The sequence below is a fragment of the Talpa occidentalis genome, unplaced genomic scaffold, assembly GCF_014898055.3.
Source record: "Talpa occidentalis isolate TD23 unplaced genomic scaffold, MPIMG_talOcc4v2.1 talOcc4.15, whole genome shotgun sequence".
NCBI lineage: Eukaryota > Metazoa > Chordata > Mammalia > Eulipotyphla > Talpidae > Talpa > Talpa occidentalis.
The window spans coordinates 58,211,301-58,229,889 of NW_023601543.1; the positions used below are offsets into that span (position 1 = coordinate 58,211,301).

Genomic DNA, 18,589 nt, shown 5'->3' on the forward strand with positions numbered 1-18,589 from the left:
GTGGGTCTGCTGCGGACACTGCCGGGGGCCCGTGAGATGGTCTGGTCAGCATTCTGTCCAGAAACCACCCATCGGCCCACATGGATGCCAGGTGCACCCCTTCCCCCATCAGCTGTAGCTCAGGTCACATCCACAGAAAGGTTTCTGTCCTGGGCCCAGAGAAGTCAAACACCCCCTCCAGGGCACAACTCCAAGGCAACTGATGAGGTATGCTCACCTCCTGACAGAACTAGAGCAATTCCCCTGCCTCAGCTTCCCACCCTAAACTAGAGATAGCTCCTGCACAAGACACTTGTGAGGGTTAGGAGCCGATACGTGGAAAAGGCTTTGGGAAACAAGAGGCATAAGGTTGATGCTGGGGATCATGCCTGGCACATAGGATGCACTTCCAAAGCACTTAGAATGGCGCCTGACACACAGCTGACGGCCGCTCAGCAGGCGCCCAGCGCAGTTCCCATCACACTCTTGGCGCTCAAGCAGCACACACAGGCAAATAGGCTTCCAACTGGTGCCAAGTACGTACGTGGGGAAAAAAAAGCCACACTGCTGAGTAACACACTGGCACTTTATATATACACCGCGCAAAGTACAGGGTCTCAATAAGAAAATACACTCTGTGTTCAGGTGCACCCCACCACCACCCCCTCAGAACACCCCAGGTTGAGGACAGAGGGACGGAACAACCATAAATAGAGAATAGAAGGGACGGTTAATGCTCTAAGGGGCAAACACAGGTGGAGAACACACTGCCGGGAGGAGAGTGACCTCTTCTTCCCCAGGAGAAAGCGATACAGCGGCACAGGAGAACAGTAGCCACAACTAAGCCTGTGATGCCTGGGGGGGGGGGGGGGGGGCACTAACATGGGTGGGGGGCGGGGTGGATAAGGAAAGAAGAGCAGAGATGGTTTCCTTTTCCATGGCGGGCAAGGGCCCTCAGTTCACATCCATGAACTCAGAGGTGGGTGGGGAGCCACAGGCAGAGGATGCTGGGGGGTCAGATATGTCAGGCTGGGTCTGCAGGCGACGTGCCACATCCTGGCGTTGATAGAAGAGGACGTAGGCCGCCTTGGACTGTGGGGAGAGGACAGGAGTGAGTGCAGGTCAGTGGGGTGTGGGGGGCAGGGAGAAGGGAGGATGAAAGGCACACCTCGATCTGATTTTCAGTCACAGGCGACACGCTGTTGTCATCAAAGTAGTGCCACTGGCCACTGTCCTTGTTGCAGGCAAACGTCGTGTCTGAAAGAGGAGGCGGCGGTCTTCACCCACCCCCCACCCGAGAGGTGTGGAGATGCCCTCCTCACACCTCCCACCCCGATGACCTCACTGCTGGCTCTGGTATTGAGTCACCCAAATACCCCCAGCAGCTCCCACCACAACCTCGCACGTACAGTGTCCATCACGCAGGCCCCCATAATGGTTGGAAACTGCGATGAGATCGTATTGTACAGCTCGGGAGCCGCCTCGTTCTGTGGCTTGATGACAAACTCAGAGAAGTCCAAGTCCCTGTGGGGAGGAGAGGGTCAGTGCCCGGGGGTGGGGGGTTTGGGGGAGAGGGGCTCCCCCACGCCCTGCCTCCCCCACCCCATCCTTCCCTGGCCCTGACCGGATAGGAAACTCCACAAGGGTGTCCAGCTTCTCTCGGGAGAACTTAGTGTAGGAAAAGCGCTTCAGGTGGATAATGAGCGTCTCAGGCAGCGTCCACAGGTCCAGCTTCTTGGTGGCCAGCTGGTGCTGCTTGCAGGTGGGGCAGTACCTGCGGACAGAGCCAAGTCGGCACATGGCCTCGTCTGCGCACCTACTGCACGTTCTTCGTAATGTGTGGCCTTCATGGGCCTGGCTGCTCTAGAGGCTGCTCGTCCTTCCAGCCTGCCCGGCACGCCCACGGGCTCGCTTCCATGCGACAGCCCTGCATTCCCTCATCAAGGACTTACCATCTCCCTTTTCTATACACTCCGGCACTAGCACGCATCTGTGGTTCTGGTCTGTGAGATGCGAATCTGAGTTCAGGCCTGCCTCTATCCCTCTCGCTTTCTCTCTTCCTACTGCAGTTACTCGCTTGCCCTTGAAGCAGCTGCCGGTTGCCTATTATTGAATCCTCTGGCGCTGTGGATCTGGGCTCCCTTTCTGCTCCGCGGAGGTGCTGCTCTTATTTTTGAGACTGGCTTTATCTTTTTGGTTCTGTGTGTCTCGTTTATTCTGCAAGACGCCACTATCTACTGCACGCCCAACAGATGATAATCTGGGAGACACGGCGTGAACTTAGGAGTCTTCACCCGCCAGGGGTTTACGAGAACATGAATAATGACGCAAAAGGGGACCTAGGACGTGCTGTCACATGGTGTTACTGAGCCAGGAAGAAGACGATGCTGGGCTAGGAAGCAGGCGCAGAGAACACAGACAATGGCGCCTGGGGTGGCTTTGAGCAGGACAGTAAGAGGTCTCCCCGCTAAAGTAACATTTGATGGAAAAAAGGAACAAAACGAAGAACCCGTGGAGATAAGTGGAAGAAGAGCCCTCCTGGGGGGAGCAGCCCAGGCCAGAGCACTGCAGTGGAAATACACTTGGGGTCTAGTGGCCAGAGGGACAGGAAGGGTTTGAGCAAGGGGGAGGGGAAGGAGGCATGGTTTTGGCTTTTGAAATTTTTAAAAAGAATTTTATTTTAAAATTTTAATTTTAGTTTTGGGGGTTACACTTTGGCTCTTTCAGAAGTGCACATTCCATTCACCCTCCACCAAACCACCTGTGCTCATCCCCCCTCTGCCTGAAGGAGGCATGTTTACAGGTAACAAGGACCTGGGCAGGTACTCCCACCCAACTACACTCCCAGAAGCCCCCTCCGGTCCCTCACCAGGGGTTTTCCTTCTCCAGGGTCTCCACAGTGGTGAAGAGCTCAATGCACTCCTGCAGCCTTACCGGAGCCTTCTTCAGCACATAGCCCACACAGTCGTGCTTCACGTAGCCCTAGACCGGGGAGAAGACAGCTGGGCATGAGCACGGGTGGGTAAGAGGGTGCAGGGCTAGAAGACACACGCTGAGTAGTTAAGAGCATGGACTCTGACGCTAGGAACCTGAGGCCCTGAGTTCTGTCGTCACCACTTGAAGGAGGCAGAGGGGGAAAGTGTGTGAAGAGTTGAAGGGATGCAAGTTGAAAGTGTCCCCCTACCCCTGGGATCGTGTTTACCTCAGCCTCCACCTCGTCATAGTAACGCTTCTTCATCTCTGGCTCCCAGTCGATGGCAATGTACGGCTGGGCTGGGGGTGAGGGCAGGTGGTCATGGGCCCTGCTGCCGAGGAAACCGCCCTCCCTACCCCCCAACCCCGGCTCCCAGCTGAAAGAGACACCATGAGTATCTTCATTGTAGGTCGAGCGGTCGCTGGTCCCATTGGAATTCACTGTCTGCAGGGTGAACAGGTGCTTGCGCCGCGCCCTCTGGGGCCAGTGAGATGATCCTGGGGAGTTGTCCACGGGGGCCCGGCTTCCACCCACAACTCCAGAGCTGGGTCCAGCCTGCTCCAGCCCAGGGTCCTGGGAGCTGCCCCCAGCCGCATGTGCAGGCTTGGGGACGTTGCCCTTATCCTCCATGTCTGCTAGGACAAGGGAGGGTTGTCAGGGATAGGTTTAGATGAGCCCCAGATGGCTGAGCTGCAATGCCCTTCAGATGGACCCCATGTGGGCTGATCCTATGCCAGAGCTCCCACCCACCCACCCTCACTCAGGCCATGGGCCCATTGGTACAGACCCTCATCCTTGTCGAGCTTTTTTCCTTCCTCTTCCTCACCTTTATCATCTCCATCATCTTCGTCATCAGAGCTGGGTCTGGTCACATAGCGTCTGTGACAGAACAGAAGAGACTCTCCAGGAAGGCCCCACAGGCAAGGAGGGGAGAATCCAGGATTCTACTTTGTTTATGCCAGGAAGCCACCAGCAAACCCCACAAACACTTGTTCATGGTGAGTCCAGAAAGGCTCAGGAGATGACAGAGCAACTCGGGAAGGGATGGCCAACAGTGCAGGAGCATGAGCCCATAGAAAGGGGTGGGGATCTTAAGTACAAGAAGCCACAGGGACACAGACACACAATCAGCTGTAAACTACCACTGAGAAAGGACTGGAAAGTGCAGCACGAGGGAGAGATTAAGCCAAGGAGTGCACTGCGCTCTGCTTTGGAAAGGACTCTGGATTCTACACTTCTGGGTAAAAACATGGAGAAGCAGGCCTCTCTAGGGAGAAAAAACTAAGTATAAGATGGAGTTGTCTATATTTTGTCCATTTAGTTGACCTCTGTATTCCCAACACCTCACAGGGAGGTACAGAGGTTTCTCTAAACTCAAAAGTTTAGAGAAAGAGAAAACAGATGTGTCCCTCTCTGCCCACACTGTGAGCTGCCTCTTGCTTGCGGAAGGGAGGTGACAACAAAGCGCATGAACCCCACCCACCCTCAGCTCCCCGAAGGACAGACTCACGAGAGGCGGTACAGCAGGATGTGATACAGGGCATCCCAGGAGAGTCGGTCTCGGGGCACCGACACGAGGAGCGGGTGGCCAAAGAGCATCAGGCCATAGTAGGAGTTGTTGTAGTCCCGGGCTGGGGTGCGCTCCCGCAGGTAGATGGGGAGCACGACGTCCTCTCTGGAGTTCTCACCAATAGAAGCCCGGCCTGACACCTCATATCTGTGGGATGTGGACATCAGGTCACTGCTGATCACTGCTGACACCCCAAGGGGGACTCGCAGAGGCAGCCCCAGTTGCCCACCCTGCTCATCACTTAGCCTGAAAACACTTTTGAAAGGGTCTGATGAGTTCACCCAGTTGTTTTGGGCTTCACAAACTGCTAGCAGATTGCCACAGCGCTCTATTTATGTGATGCCTTGGAAAGGACTTCAGTGTTGCCAGAGGGCTCAGAGGATGAACCAACATTTTTAGTGACAAAGGGATTTAAAATCATTTTCGTTTTCAGGAAACACTGCTCGGTTTACACAGAGAACTTGTCTACTCGTGAAGTACTTTCTACTTTAGTTTACTCAAAGATATCCAATTTATCGGGAATTCTATTATGGTAACAAAGAATCTCAGTGCTCCCAATTTCGAAAATCACTTTTGGTTTTTGAGGACTACAATATGATTAAGGAGAGCAGATCAGTGTTTTGTACACAAGAGGTACTCGGTGAGTACTGAATAAAACAAAGAAGAAACAGGAGCCTGCCTCACACGATAAGGAAGAAAACACCAAGGTTGCCTTGTATAGAGTTCTGTTGCCCCACAACCCCCAACAGCCCCAAATCCCCGAAGCCCTGTGAAAAGCAGGTGCTCTGAGCATCAGGCTGAGGAGGGAAGAGGGAAAGTGGTTACGAGGAGATGCTTCCGAAGAGCCCCCAGCTCCCCAGGTCCCCTCACTCACATGAAGATATCATCCCGGTCCAAGATGCTGCTCAGGGATTCCTCCAGCTGGTAGATCTTATAGAAGCGATGACTGAAGACATCGGCCACCATCATCTGGGAACGGGATGCAGAGAGAATGGTCGGTCTGCAAAGTCTCCCCAGGTCTTTCTGCTTCCCTGTCCCCAACTTCCACCCTCCTCCCATCCGCAGAGCCTCACCCTTTCTGGCGAAACACCAGTATGTTTGGCCAGAGCCAAACACAGATCCGAGATCTTGCCTTTCTTGGGGACCACGAGTCGGTGCTGAGGGAGAAAGAGTATCCACAAAAGAGCAGAGGGCACACGGTGAGTCAGTACAGGAGACGAGGAGTATGGCCGTGTGACGAAAGCGACGACACATCCCTCCTGGTGCCCCCACATCCCTGTTCCCACCAGACCTGCTCTGGCTTGCGGCGGGGATCCATGGAGACAAAGAAGACCTCCATGACCCGCTTGTGGCTGACAGGCAGTGGGACACTGAGGTAGCAGAAGGGGTCGAAGGTCACAGACACGTTGCCACAATCGGGGCACACCAGCGTGGACTTGAAGAGGCCGTGGAAAGTGTCCACGATAACAGAATCGTTCCGGCGTTTGTGGTTCTGCCAGGCCTCCTGAGCAACCTCCTGTTGATGGTGTCACAGTGGGTGGTGGGTGGTGGGGCTTGCCAGGGCCAGGGGGAAACCATGACTTGGGGTGGAAGTACATGGGGTGAAAGTAAGGTGATGGCCACTGGTGAAGTGCAGCGACAGAGTTCCCTCTCAAGCTCCCCAGAGACTGCCTTCACCGTCAGGGGTCTGTTCTGGGCAGGAAACTGAGTTGGGGTTAACTCTAGGTTGGGTGTGGGGGCCTATGGAGTATTGGAGCCACAGCTGGGAGTAAAGTTAGGTACGCTGTGTGTCTCCTCAGAGCATCCCTGAGGCAGAGGCTCTAGTGGCTCTACCGGGGCTCGTTCAGGAGCACCTACCTGATCTGGTCGCCCAGCAGCATCACACAGCTCCACATATTCCTTCTTCTTGACACGATTGAGGTCCTCGTGCAGACCATCCAGGAGGAATGACAGCAGTTCCTGTGAGTCATGCTGCTGGTAGCCCAGAAACTGGGACGCAAAGTGGCCAACCTTCGTCTGAGAAGATGGGCAAGGCCGTCAGAAGGAGAAAGAGGACAAGTGGGAGGTGGCGGGGATCCCAGAGCTGAATCACACCTTGAACACATGGGGCACGATGGAGCGGTGGTGGCCGGACCAGGCCTGTTTCACCAGGTCTGCGTAAGCCTCTGCAATCTCCCCTTTCATGCCCAGAGGGTTGCAGAAGTTGAGTTCCTCCAAGTAGCGGTTTTTGAGGAAGTACTCGGTGAGCTGTGGCACATTGCTGAGGCACTACAAGAGGCAGGGCCAAGTGAGGAGGCGGAGAAGAGGGGAGAGAAGGTGAGCAAAGTGGAGGCAGAGGAAAGGAATCAAGGAGAAAGGCAATAGGGAGAAGCAAGAGAAGGGACAGGGGAGAGGGGAAGAGAAGGATGCAGAAGTGCGGCAAAAGGGAAAGCAGGGGGCAAATGGAGGGAGAAGTTACTTATGTTTCAGGAAGGATCATGGGCATGTCAAATAAGACTTGTGGGGCCCTAGCTTCCCACCTGACCCCTCCCCTGCAGTACCCCAAGTTGTCACCAATCCCCAACACCTGAGCCCACCCCCTGCGGCTGTCCCAGACACAACCCTAATGGCCCAACCTGCAGGGCTGAGTTCATGAAGCAAGTGTTGCCCAGATTGGTGAGCCCACAGATGCCAGGCTGGCCCTGGAAGTCCTCCTCCTCCTCCAACGCACTGTTTCTGCGGGCAGATGAGGAACTCTTATCAGCCAAGGGCCCACTATAGGTGGATGAAGTGTGCCATGGGCTCATTCATTCTGCCAACTATGGGACCCCACTCTGAACGAGACACCCCCAAAAGCTTACGGGGCATGTGGCTGTGCACTGGGCCAAGTGCCATCCTTGTTCCGGGTCTCCATGATGACCACCTGGGTTGGCGGATGAGAAAAAGGAAAGACACTCGTGTGGGATGTCTGTTACCAAGCCCTCAATTCCTCCAACCTGAGCACCGGCCATGAGCAGAACAACAGAACAGAACAGCCTTCCCCATCCTTACCTGTCCGGTCTTGAGCGCAGCTTCGAGCACTGTGACGCGTGTGTTGCACAACCTCTCGAAAGAGCCCTCGGTGTTCTTGACCCACAGACGTGTCTCTTCCTGGGGGCTCACCAGAAACTGCTCGCGAGCTCTGTGCAATACTAGGTCTATGGCAGGTGAGGGAGCACATTCAAGGTTGTCCTCAGACCCTGACTGATCAGTCCATGTTGGCATCAGACCTGACTCAGGCCCACAGACCTCACACACTCGGCCAACACCTTGTGTCCCTGATCACTCTCCAAACTGGTCCATACTCAGGACTTGAGACACCCAGCAACTATCCCCTGCCACACTATCTAAGCCACTGGAATACAGCTCACATGCCCTCAGGACTCTCTGGAGGACCCTCCCTTAGAGTTTCTGCCCAACGTGATCAATGCCTTCTTAGTTGGCCACCATCTAACCCATGTATTCTTACATCACTGAGCCAAGACCAGTGGATGAGAATGGTAACTCATTCCCTGATGTTTACACTCACCAACAGAATCTGTGTGGCTGAATTGAGCAGTGTGAGGTGTGTCCATATCACTGTGCTGAACAAGCAGCAGTTCTACTGGGTACACTTCGACCTTGTAAATGCTGAACAGTTCCACAACCTGTAAGGTGGAAGGGTGCATACATAGGAGTACCCACAAAGCTTATATACACAGATGCAGGCACAATGATCTCTGAGGTCAGGAGTCTACAGCAGGTACACAGGGCACACAGATACATATGTAAGGATTCCTGTACATAAGGGGACACACCAAGATACCTGTATAATGGCCTATGATGGGCCTCCCTGGTGGCGCAAGGGGCTGGGATGCAACCTATGAGGCTATCAGCAGCCTCTGCAGCATTAGTTTGATCCCCAGCCAGGGAGCCACCCACATGGTGCAGCAGACCTTTCCTGACCCGCCCGCTGCTCCCCTCAGCAGTGTGTTTCAGTCAATCTGCCTGTTCTGCTCCCCACTCTGTCTCTGGTGAATCCTCTCACCCCCCCCCCACCTCTGGCCTATACCCCAGTTCTTGTATGCATAAATAAATCTTAATGGGCCTCCCTGATGGCACAGGCAGTTGCGCGCCACACTGTGAAGCTGTCCACAGCCTCTGCAGTGTGGGTTCGATCCCGGCCGGCTGGCAAGAATCCTACATGGTGTGGCAGACCTCTCCTGTCTCACCCACTGCTCCCCTCAGCAGTGTATTTCATCGGTCTGCCTGTTCTGTTCCCCACTCTGTCTCTGGTGAATCTTCTCACCCTCCCATGCATCTGGCCTGTACCCCAGTTCTTGTATAAATAAATAAATCTTTAAAAAAAAATTACGGCCTATGAAGGGAGAGGAGCGCAGACATAGGTGTATGGACACACAAGTCAGGACTCATCCTGGGTCTACAAGGCCTTCCTATCCCACCCCCCACAGAATCTATTCCCCTACTATACCTTGCGTTCAATGGGTGGCTGGCCATGCTCTAGACCGTACCAGTTGACCAGGTAGTGCCACGCATCCGCTGGGAGCAACACATAATCCTCACCTTCCACCAGTCCCTTCCTGAGGCGCCAGTTTATGTGGTCTGGAGGGGAGGGGCAGGGGAGAAGTGGCAGAGGAAGAATCAGGGAAGCAAAGTGATGAGTCTATTCTGGCCACCTCACCAATGACCTAGCACAGAGAAGGGATTTATGATCATCTATAGGGACAGAGGGGACAAGAACTCCAGGGCTAGGCCAATGTGGGGAGGCAGAGGCCTGGTACCTTCAAAGAGCTCAGCATTGTTGATGCAGCCGGGGAAGGTACTGGAGTCCTGGTTTCCTCCCTGCACATAGACTTCCCACTGTTTGTACCAGTGCTGCTCCACGAGAAACCTGGATCAGACAGGTAACAGGGGTGTCGCACAGTTATGGGGGGGGGGGGCTAGTGATATTACTTCCCATGGTCATTAAACAAAAATTAGCAATTCATTATAAATCAAAATGACAAATTTCATGTATATCTAAACTAATGTAATGTCATATGTCAATTATAGCTCCATAAAAAAATTCCAGCAGAATTCAACATTTTAAAAAGTTTCAGCATCATATAAAAATAAATTAGAAGCAAAATTTATTCAAAGTTAGATTTGGGTAGATTAGGTAACTTCTTAGGACACTGAAAAGAGATTTGATTAAAAACAAAATGTGCTCAAAGATGGCAAAAAATCCACCCACCTACCCACCCTGTGTCAGGAAACGTGAGTTTTTATTATGGAATAAATAATAACTCCCTTGTATCAGTCTGTGAGGAAAGTTAAATTAGGCTCAAAATGTTATTTTCAGCTAATGTTATAATGCTTTAGCCATGTTAAGTGTGCAGTTTGTAAAAATATGAAAATATTCAGCTAAGAAATAGATTATTAAATTCTAAAAATCTGTTCATAAATTAAAAAGAACATCGCGGGCCTCCCCAGTGGCGCAGTGGGTTGAACACAGCGCTGTGGAGCTGTCCACAGCCTCTGCAGCATGGGTTTGATTCCCGGCAGGCCAGGGAGATTCCCACATGGCGCAGCAGACCACTCCTGTCGCACCCACTGCTCCCCTCAGCAGTGCTTTCAGTCTGTCTGCCTGTCCTGCTCCCCACTCTGTCTCTGGTGAATCCTCTCACCCTCCCGCGCCTCTGGCCTATACCCCAGCTCTTGTACAAATAAAAAATAAATCTTTTTTTAAAAAAAAAAGAACATTGACATTTTTCAATTTAGGGTTTATTTGGGTTTTATGATAAATTTCTGAACTTTTGGTGACTAGCCCATTTTTTTTTTAATTTGTAGCAAAAACATATATAAACTTTTCCATCGTAACTACTTTAAGTGTACAGCTAGACCAGTACTCTCTTTATGCACTACTGGGATAAGTATTTTCGACTATTGAAGTCTGCCTTTGTAACATATTCTAGAAATTCTCAAGCCCGGGAAACACTTGACATATACTGAGTACAAATCAATGTGAGTTATTACTGTTCTGATCCCAGGGCTAAGGTATACATACAAGCTCATGTACAGACACACAACCTCCATCTCACTCACTCACACACACACACACACACAGCTCTGCTATGGAACTGACACATAACTGCCCCAAACAGAATTTTAAGATTACGAATTTATATAAATATGTAACATTATATTGGTTAATTTTCCAGCAATTTAACTCTATAAATGGGATTCTTCAAAATAGCAACTTTCCTTTGTTAATATAAGGATCAGAGAGATGAAAAGATATAAAGATAGAAAAAACCCCAAATAGCCACAAGTCTCATGAACATGCAAACATTTCTACCATGTGTATGATTTTCTTTTTTGTTAGCTACATTGACCCCTGCCACATCAGTCACCCCTCATCACTTATCTAGGAGACCCCACCAGCAAACCACCCTCTACCACACACACCTTCACCCCCTTCACTTTTTAAATCTAATCCATCGATAGTCTGGGAGGTGAATTTAGTTAATAAAGCCAATTCATGATTAATGGGAGCTTTAATGCAAAGGGAGGCACTGTTCAACTTTTGTTAAAAGCAGATTTCTAAGGAAAATTAACATTAAAACCACTCTTAATAGCAGTAAGTAAAACCTGCAGAATCTGCCATAACCTGAATTTCTTAAGGCTTCACAGAAGACTGGAGTTGTACATAAATGTTCACAAAATATTACTACCATATTTTTTTTTCAAATGAAAGACACTTAGAAATATTTTTTTAAACATCTTGGAAATCAGGAAGTCTCACAATCTGTCAGCCCAGGTGGCAGTCTTGACAGTCATCATTGTGTGAGCAAAAAGGACCCATATTGTTATATTTACTCCTAGACATTCAATTTTGTTGGATGCTATTACAAATGGTAGCTTTTAAAATTTAATTTTCTAATTTCTTGTTGCTAGTACATAGTAATACAACCAATCTTGGGGCCTCCCTTGTGGCACAAGTGGTTAAGCGTCAGCACTATGAAGCAATCCACAGCTACTGCAGCACGAGTTCAATCCCCAGCCAGGGAAGTGACCCACATGGCATAGCAGACCTCTCCTGTCTCCCCACTGCTCCCCTCAGCAGTCTATTTCAGTAGATCCGCCTGTTCTTCTCCCCACTCTGTCTCTGGTGAATCCTCTCACCCCCCCACACCTCTGGCCTATACCCCAGTTCTTGTATGCATAAATAAATCTTTTTTTTTTAAAAGAAATACAACCAATCTTGCTAAAGTCCATATTTATTTGTGCTTCTTCAAATTTGTTAAAATATTAAATATGTGCTTATGGAAAAAATTACTAAGCAACAGTTTCTGTCCTCTGGTTTTCTCTGTGGCTGGAGAAAATTATTTTGGTTAAGACAATAATTTACATAATGGTTAATTATACTAGTTATAATTACAAATAGAAATATAGATATGTTATGACACATTGTTTCCTACTTATTAAAAGGTGATTTCCCCCTGTATGGTAAATGTAATATAACACACTTTGGTCTACTAAATATATTACTTATATATCTGTATAGGTCTAACATATATATATGAAAGCATACTAAAAAGCTTTTACTGTAAATTGTTATAAGAATAATGTACCGGGGCCTCCCTAGTGGCGCAAGGGGTTAAGCACCATACTATGAAGCAATCTGAAGCCTCTGCAGCACGAATTCCATCCCCGGCCAGGGAGCAAACCACAGGGAGCAAACCACATAGCACAGCAGATCTCTCCTGTCCCTCCCACTGCTCCCCTCAGCAGTGTATTTCAGTCATTCTGCCTGTTCTGTACCCCGCTCTGTCTCTAGTGAATCCTCTTACCCTCCACACCTCTGGCCTGTATGTACCCCAGCTCTTGTATGCATAAATAAATAAATCTTTAAAAAAAAAAAAAGAAGAACGTACCAAAGGAGGACAATTAGTTTTGGGGCCATATTCTGTAAAATGACTACATTAATTTATGGCCAGATAAGTTCTTTTTTGGTCACTAAATTGTTAACTTAGTGCTTTATAGCATCCTCTTAATTCATTTTAAAACACACCTTAAATCATGTTTTTAACAGATTAACTTGCTTTCAAAAAGTTAAGCTCCTACCATATGACCCAGCAATTCCACTCCTAGGGAATCTACCCAAAAGACACAAAAACATTAATTCAAAAGGATACCTGCACCCCTATGTTTACTGTAGCACTATTTATATAGGTAAAACTTGGAATCAACCCAAATGCCCAAAAATAGATGACTGGATCAAGATGTGGTACATATACACGATGGAATACTATTCAGCAATCAAAAAAGATAAATTCATGCCATTTGCAGCAACATGGATGGAACTTGAAGGAATTATGCTCAATGAAATAAGTCAGAAGGAAAAAGAAAAATACTGGATGGTTTCACTTATAGGAGGAATATAGGGGATCAAGGGGAAAACAATGATAATAACAACAAAAAAACACAACAAAACAAAAATAAACAGACAACTATAAATCAGAGACATTCTGCAGGGGAGGGGGAGGGAAAGGGATCAAAACAAGGCTGGGAAGAACACAAGGGACTATGGTGATGGAGCTGGTGAACTGGTGGTGGAAATTCTATGGGGACTACACCTGAGAAAAGAAAGCAAACATTGTAAGAAAAAAAATAAACGTTTAAAAAATATTTAAAAAAATAAAAAAAATAAACATAATTCAAAAAGGAAAAAGAAATTATCCCAACTCCTGTGGTAGGTAGAACATAATGTAATGCGTTATGTGTATAATAGGATTAATTATGCTCATCTATTAGAACAGTAAAAATATTCAAAAAGCAAGAAAAAAGTTAAGCTCCTAATAATGTTATTTATCACTGTTTTCACAAAGCTGACTTGTCTCTTCCATCAACTATTCTTGATTTGTCTTTCCCAAATTCAAGCCTCAAATTCATAGTAACAGTTAAAATGTTCTTATATGCCTCAACTACATCTGGCAGATTACACAGAGATTTGTTCCATCCCTCTATAAAAGCTACAACAAAATATTTTCCTTCTTATTGTTCTACTTACTTTTTATATTTCCTTCTTACTTTTCTTTTTATTATATCTACAAGAAAAGGTAGACATCTGTTGAACCTTTTGTGGTAATCATTTCATAATTTTTATAAATCAAACCATCATGTTTCAAATTTATACAGAACACTGTCAATTATTTCTCAATAAAACTGCAAAGAAAAAAGAAATGACTAGGATTAGGGTTTTTTTCTGAAATTCTCCAAATTTTATTTAACTCTTTGTTTTTATAAAAGCTCTTTCATTTTTCAAACTTAATTATTTTGAAAAAGGGCAAATCAAAAAGTTTCTATTCCTGAGTTAATTATGTATAATTAGATATACTAATATAATTATCTTTCATTAACTGCATACTTTCCACAAGTTAAAAAGCATACTCATGTTTAAGCAACAAAGGACTGGTATGATAGCTATCAATGAAAAGATTTCCCCTCCCCCCATCCAGGATTTGATTCAAAACCCTTTTTTTTCCCCTTTTGGTTCATGAAAAGTCTGAACAAGCTATAGCAGTATTGACTCAATTACAAGAGAGTTGTTAGGAGCCTATAGTTTATTTCAGTCTTTCATTAGATCCAGTAGCCATTAGATCCATGTATCTCACTTGTCTAAGAGCTATGGCAGCAACTGTCAATGAAATGTGACATTTTCAGTTGATTTGGTTCTAGGGTCTTCATTACTTAATGGCTGTTTGGTGCTGTGTAGACTTCTCCATTGACAAGAAAACCCTCAGCATTTCTAGGCTATTCCTTAAACCTCCAGTGAAAGGTTGTTACTTTCCCTTGACACATAACTATCCACATTACTACAACACTCTGAAACTCAGCCACCCCGTTTTCCTTACCTGAACAAAGAGAAACACACATCTGTTTGCCTGTTAGGAAAACTATCCACACCTGCAGACCTTACACACACACACACACACACACACACACACACACACACACACACACACACACACGTGCACGCACACACCCAAACACCCTCATCCTTGATTTTACTGTCTGTAGATGATTCATTCTCAAAAAAGAAAAATTCTAATGTGCCAAAAAGAAAAACTATCATAGATTTGAATTTACTCTCAAAATATAAGCTTTCCTAGAAATTAAGTCAGTTCATATGGCCAACTCAAATTAACTGTCCTTCCCCAGATCTGCCAGCTGACAAAAGATAGAAGGTGCACACATTAATTTTGATGTAAGGTATATAATCTGGGGCTAGTCCATGACTTCTAAGTGCTTTATAAACACAAATTTCCTGAACATTGCAGCAAACCCCTATAAAATAGATGCCAAAATAAAGAGTGAGCAGCTTTGCTCTTACATCTAAATAGATAAGCATAAAAAAAATGGAGGTAAGCAAAAATGCTTCATGTATTACCCACAACAGCAGAGATAAACTGGCTTCAATACTGAACCAACATTGGTGGGGTAGTTTATTTTATTGACAGAACATAATTTTTATTCACATTAACATAAAATAACCATTTTAAGGAGAACAATTCAATGACATTTAGTACATTCACAATATTGTGCAACCATACCCTCTACCTAGTTCCAAAAACATTTTTTAACACCCCCAAAGGAAACCTGTACCAGTGCAGTAATTTTAAAGGTATTGTGATGACAAGGCTGTAAAGGCAGGAAGGGGTAGGAACCAAAGCCCCCAGGCGGGTCTGAACACTTCCCCCCAAAGGGCTATAAAAATGTACAAAACTTGTTGTTGTTCATTCTCAGAATGGATAGAGCTTTTTCCTTGCTGACCAGCTACAACATAATATTTTATATAGATAGATAGATAGATAGATAGATAGATAGATAGATAGATAGATAGATAGATACTGCTCAGTTTCCTGTACCCAGTTTGAGGAATCTCGACTTGTCTTTTCAGTAACGGGAGTATCTATCTCATAAGTACCGTTATTAAAGAGGTCTGTAAAATTCCCATGTCTCCCCTGTAAATGTACTCACGAAAGTGAGAGCAAGCGTGAGGTCTATCTGAGGAAGAGCAAGAGTCCAAAACGACCAGATGAAGAGAGTGAGGGAGAGGAGAGACCGGAGAAGAAAGCAGAGCCGGAGACCAGCCTCCCAATTGTAAAGCCTCACAAGTCACTCTTAAGAATGTTTACATTTACACAGCATGAGACCGAGAGCAGTTAAAACGTTTTGTGGAATGGATGGACATAAATTATTTTTTTAAAGAATTACTGTGCATGGAAAGAAAAAAACCGGTACCTTTACAGTAGAGCAACCCGGAGAGTACTACCTAAAACCACGGATCAAGGCTAACGTCATCAATGACGTCATGTGGATACCAAGTACCATCTCATAGGATGCTGTATGCATACTGTATGCATGTAGTATGATTTCATGTGTATCCTCCATAAAATAAAGGTTTAGACCACAAATACTATTTAGGGATGCATACAGTGGTGGAAGAACGTCAACGAAACAAAAAATCCAGGATAATGACTAATTCCCGTGGCGTGGGGAGGGGGGATTTTCATCCGGAGGGGCACAAAAGGATTTCTTAAGGTAATGTTCTGAATCTTAACCTGGGTGATGAACGGACAAATTTTATTTTATTATCTTCAAATGTTTTTACTTTGAAATACTCATAAAACTGTAAAAAGAATTCCCGTACCCCCTTCATCCAGATTCGCCGATTTTAACATTTCACCCATTTACTCGGTCGCTGTTTCTTTATATACTTTTTTTATATATTATCTTTTCAACCATTTGAGAGTTAGCTGTTTACACGATGGTTTTTTACCCTTAAATATTCCGGTACGTATTTCCTAAAAACAAAGCTCTTCTCTTTCATAGCCACAATACAATTATCTAAAGCAAGAAATAAGCAGTACTAACATCTAGTCTACAGACCTTAGTCAAATTTCACCAGTTGCTCATTAATATCTTTTACAGTAAAAGAAAAATTTTATGAGGAAAAAACCTGATTTTTAAATAATTTATTTCATTTTTTGCTCCGGGATCCAATCCAGGATCACACATTGCATTTAGTTATCATGACTCCTTAGATCCCATTAATTCCTTCAATCTGGAACAGTTCTTCATCCTTTGTCTTTCACGACCTTGAAATTTTGAAGAGTACAGGCCGTTTATTTTAATAGAATGTCCATCAATCTGGGCTACGCAAATATTTGTTACATAACCTTTTTAAGTCTCACGTATTTCACAATTTGTGAAACTCGGCGAGAAATATTATGAACCCACAACAGCACATTTCAAGCATTGGTTAGCAAAGAAATCAAGTAAAACAAGCGGATTTATCAAGGAACGCATTGACATTTTAAAAACAGCTATTTTTGCCTGATTACAAAAACAAAACAGTACTAAACAGAAAGCAAATGTAACATCGAAGTCCCCTCCCGTGCCAATCACCTGCACTTTCTCCCGTCCTGGGAAGAAGGCCTCGGACAGAGGCAAAAACCTCGCCGCGTCACAAACTTTGCTCATTCGCAGGCGCCATTTTCTGATTCACAGGCACCACCTCCCCTCTGCAGTCTATCCCCGGCCTCAGGACACGCCCCCGGGCTCACGTCACAAGCCTCGTTCCCAGGAGCCAGCTCCTCCCACCACGCCGGCTCCGACTGCCCCCCCAACACACACACACGCACACAGAGCCGCACGGCTCGGGTTTCGCTCTTCGGCCTGACGTCATCAGCCGTGCCTAGTTCGCAGGCGCCGCGGAGCATTTGAGGGCCGTCCCCGCCCCAAGATGCCCCCTCACAAGGTGCAGACCACGCCCCCGGGCCCCGCGCCGCTGCGCTGCAGACACTGCCTTCTTCCCAAGTTCCAAGTACCACCACGCAGGCCCGGCCCCACCCCAGGGCAGTTTCTTCTCCAGCGCCGCGTCCTATCTCTCCACAACAACCCCATCTTGTTCTCAGGCGACAGGCTCCACCACACAGGCCCCGCCTCTTTCCCAGATGAGGGATCCACTCACAAGCACTTCCCCGCCCCTCTCCTCGGCCCCGCAGGCCACTCCTCCGCCCCCAAAGCAGTTCTCCAGCGGATCTCAGCCGCCACTTTCCCCACAGTCGCCTACGCCCCCGCTGTCCCCTCAGCCGAGGCTCTGCTCGCAGCCCTGCCTCACCAGCTTTCACCGGCCCTCAGTGGACGCTTTCGCCCACTCTCGGGGCTCTCGATCTGGCGCCACTGGTTCTCCAGGCCTGGCACCGCTTCGAGCTGTGGCTCTGAGTCCTCGGCTATGGCTGCAGCCGCCGCGGGACTCGCCGCGACCGCCGCCATCGCTGTTCACCCTCCTCTCACAGCCACAGCCGCTGGAAATAGGAAGAGGCCCCTCGACCGCTACTTCCGGATTCTGGTCCCGGAAACGGAAGCAGAGCCCCCCAAACAGCTGGCGCCTACTGCCGTCTTGGAAATGGACCCCATGCTTGGACGCGACCGAGCATTAGGTGGACAGCTGACCGTGGGCGGCGACGTCTGCGACCAATAGACAGGGTAAAGCCTAGGTTGGGTACCAAGGAAGGCAAAAAGTGGTCTATGGGATTCTAGCGCCATGTTGAGACTGGACAAACAATTGTGTGGAAGTTGGAGGCCGAATTCCGAGGTGAATGAGGACGCGTTAGGGGGCGCTCTGGGACAAAGGTTTTGGGCTTCTCGGTCCCTGGAGCATGCTGGGGACTGCGGGCCCCTGCGCGAGGGGCGGCAATTGTTAGCCTGACCAGCGTGCCCTTCCTTCGTCGCACTACCCCCCACCCATCAAAGCCCTATACAGAAGAGGTCGAGGCCTCCAGGGTGCCGCCCAGGTCAGCTGGTCGCAGCCTTACCGGAACTAGGTGTATTCTTGCAAGTGTGTTGAAGGCAAGTCAGCCCCAGGCCCTGTGTTTCCGTTGGTTACAGCAACGTTTAAGTTACAGCCCTGTTTTTAACTGCTTTATTGCAGTAACAGAAGCCTGAGGCAGCAGATGTCACTGTCGACCATGAGCAACAATGAGGCAAGCTGAGGACCA

At 47.8% G+C, this 18,589-nt stretch overlaps 1 protein-coding gene across 1 annotated transcript; it reads right to left on the reverse strand.

The window, feature by feature from the left end:
* Positions 1-873: 873 nt before the first annotated feature.
* Positions 874-17,899, reverse strand: USP11 (ubiquitin specific peptidase 11). Its single transcript, XM_037512466.1, is given in 22 exon segments — positions 874-1,071; positions 1,148-1,236; positions 1,389-1,442; positions 1,445-1,503; positions 1,604-1,753; positions 2,849-2,961; positions 3,182-3,252; positions 3,343-3,585; positions 3,780-3,832; positions 4,464-4,670; positions 5,398-5,492; positions 5,597-5,680; positions 5,815-6,039; positions 6,381-6,539; positions 6,618-6,791; positions 7,139-7,238; positions 7,364-7,425; positions 7,554-7,699; positions 8,071-8,188; positions 9,013-9,143; positions 9,323-9,432; positions 17,710-17,899. Coding segments are annotated over 22 exon segments (2,736 nt in total). The 5' UTR covers positions 17,865-17,899; the 3' UTR covers positions 874-933.
* Positions 17,900-18,589: the final 690 nt, after the last annotated feature.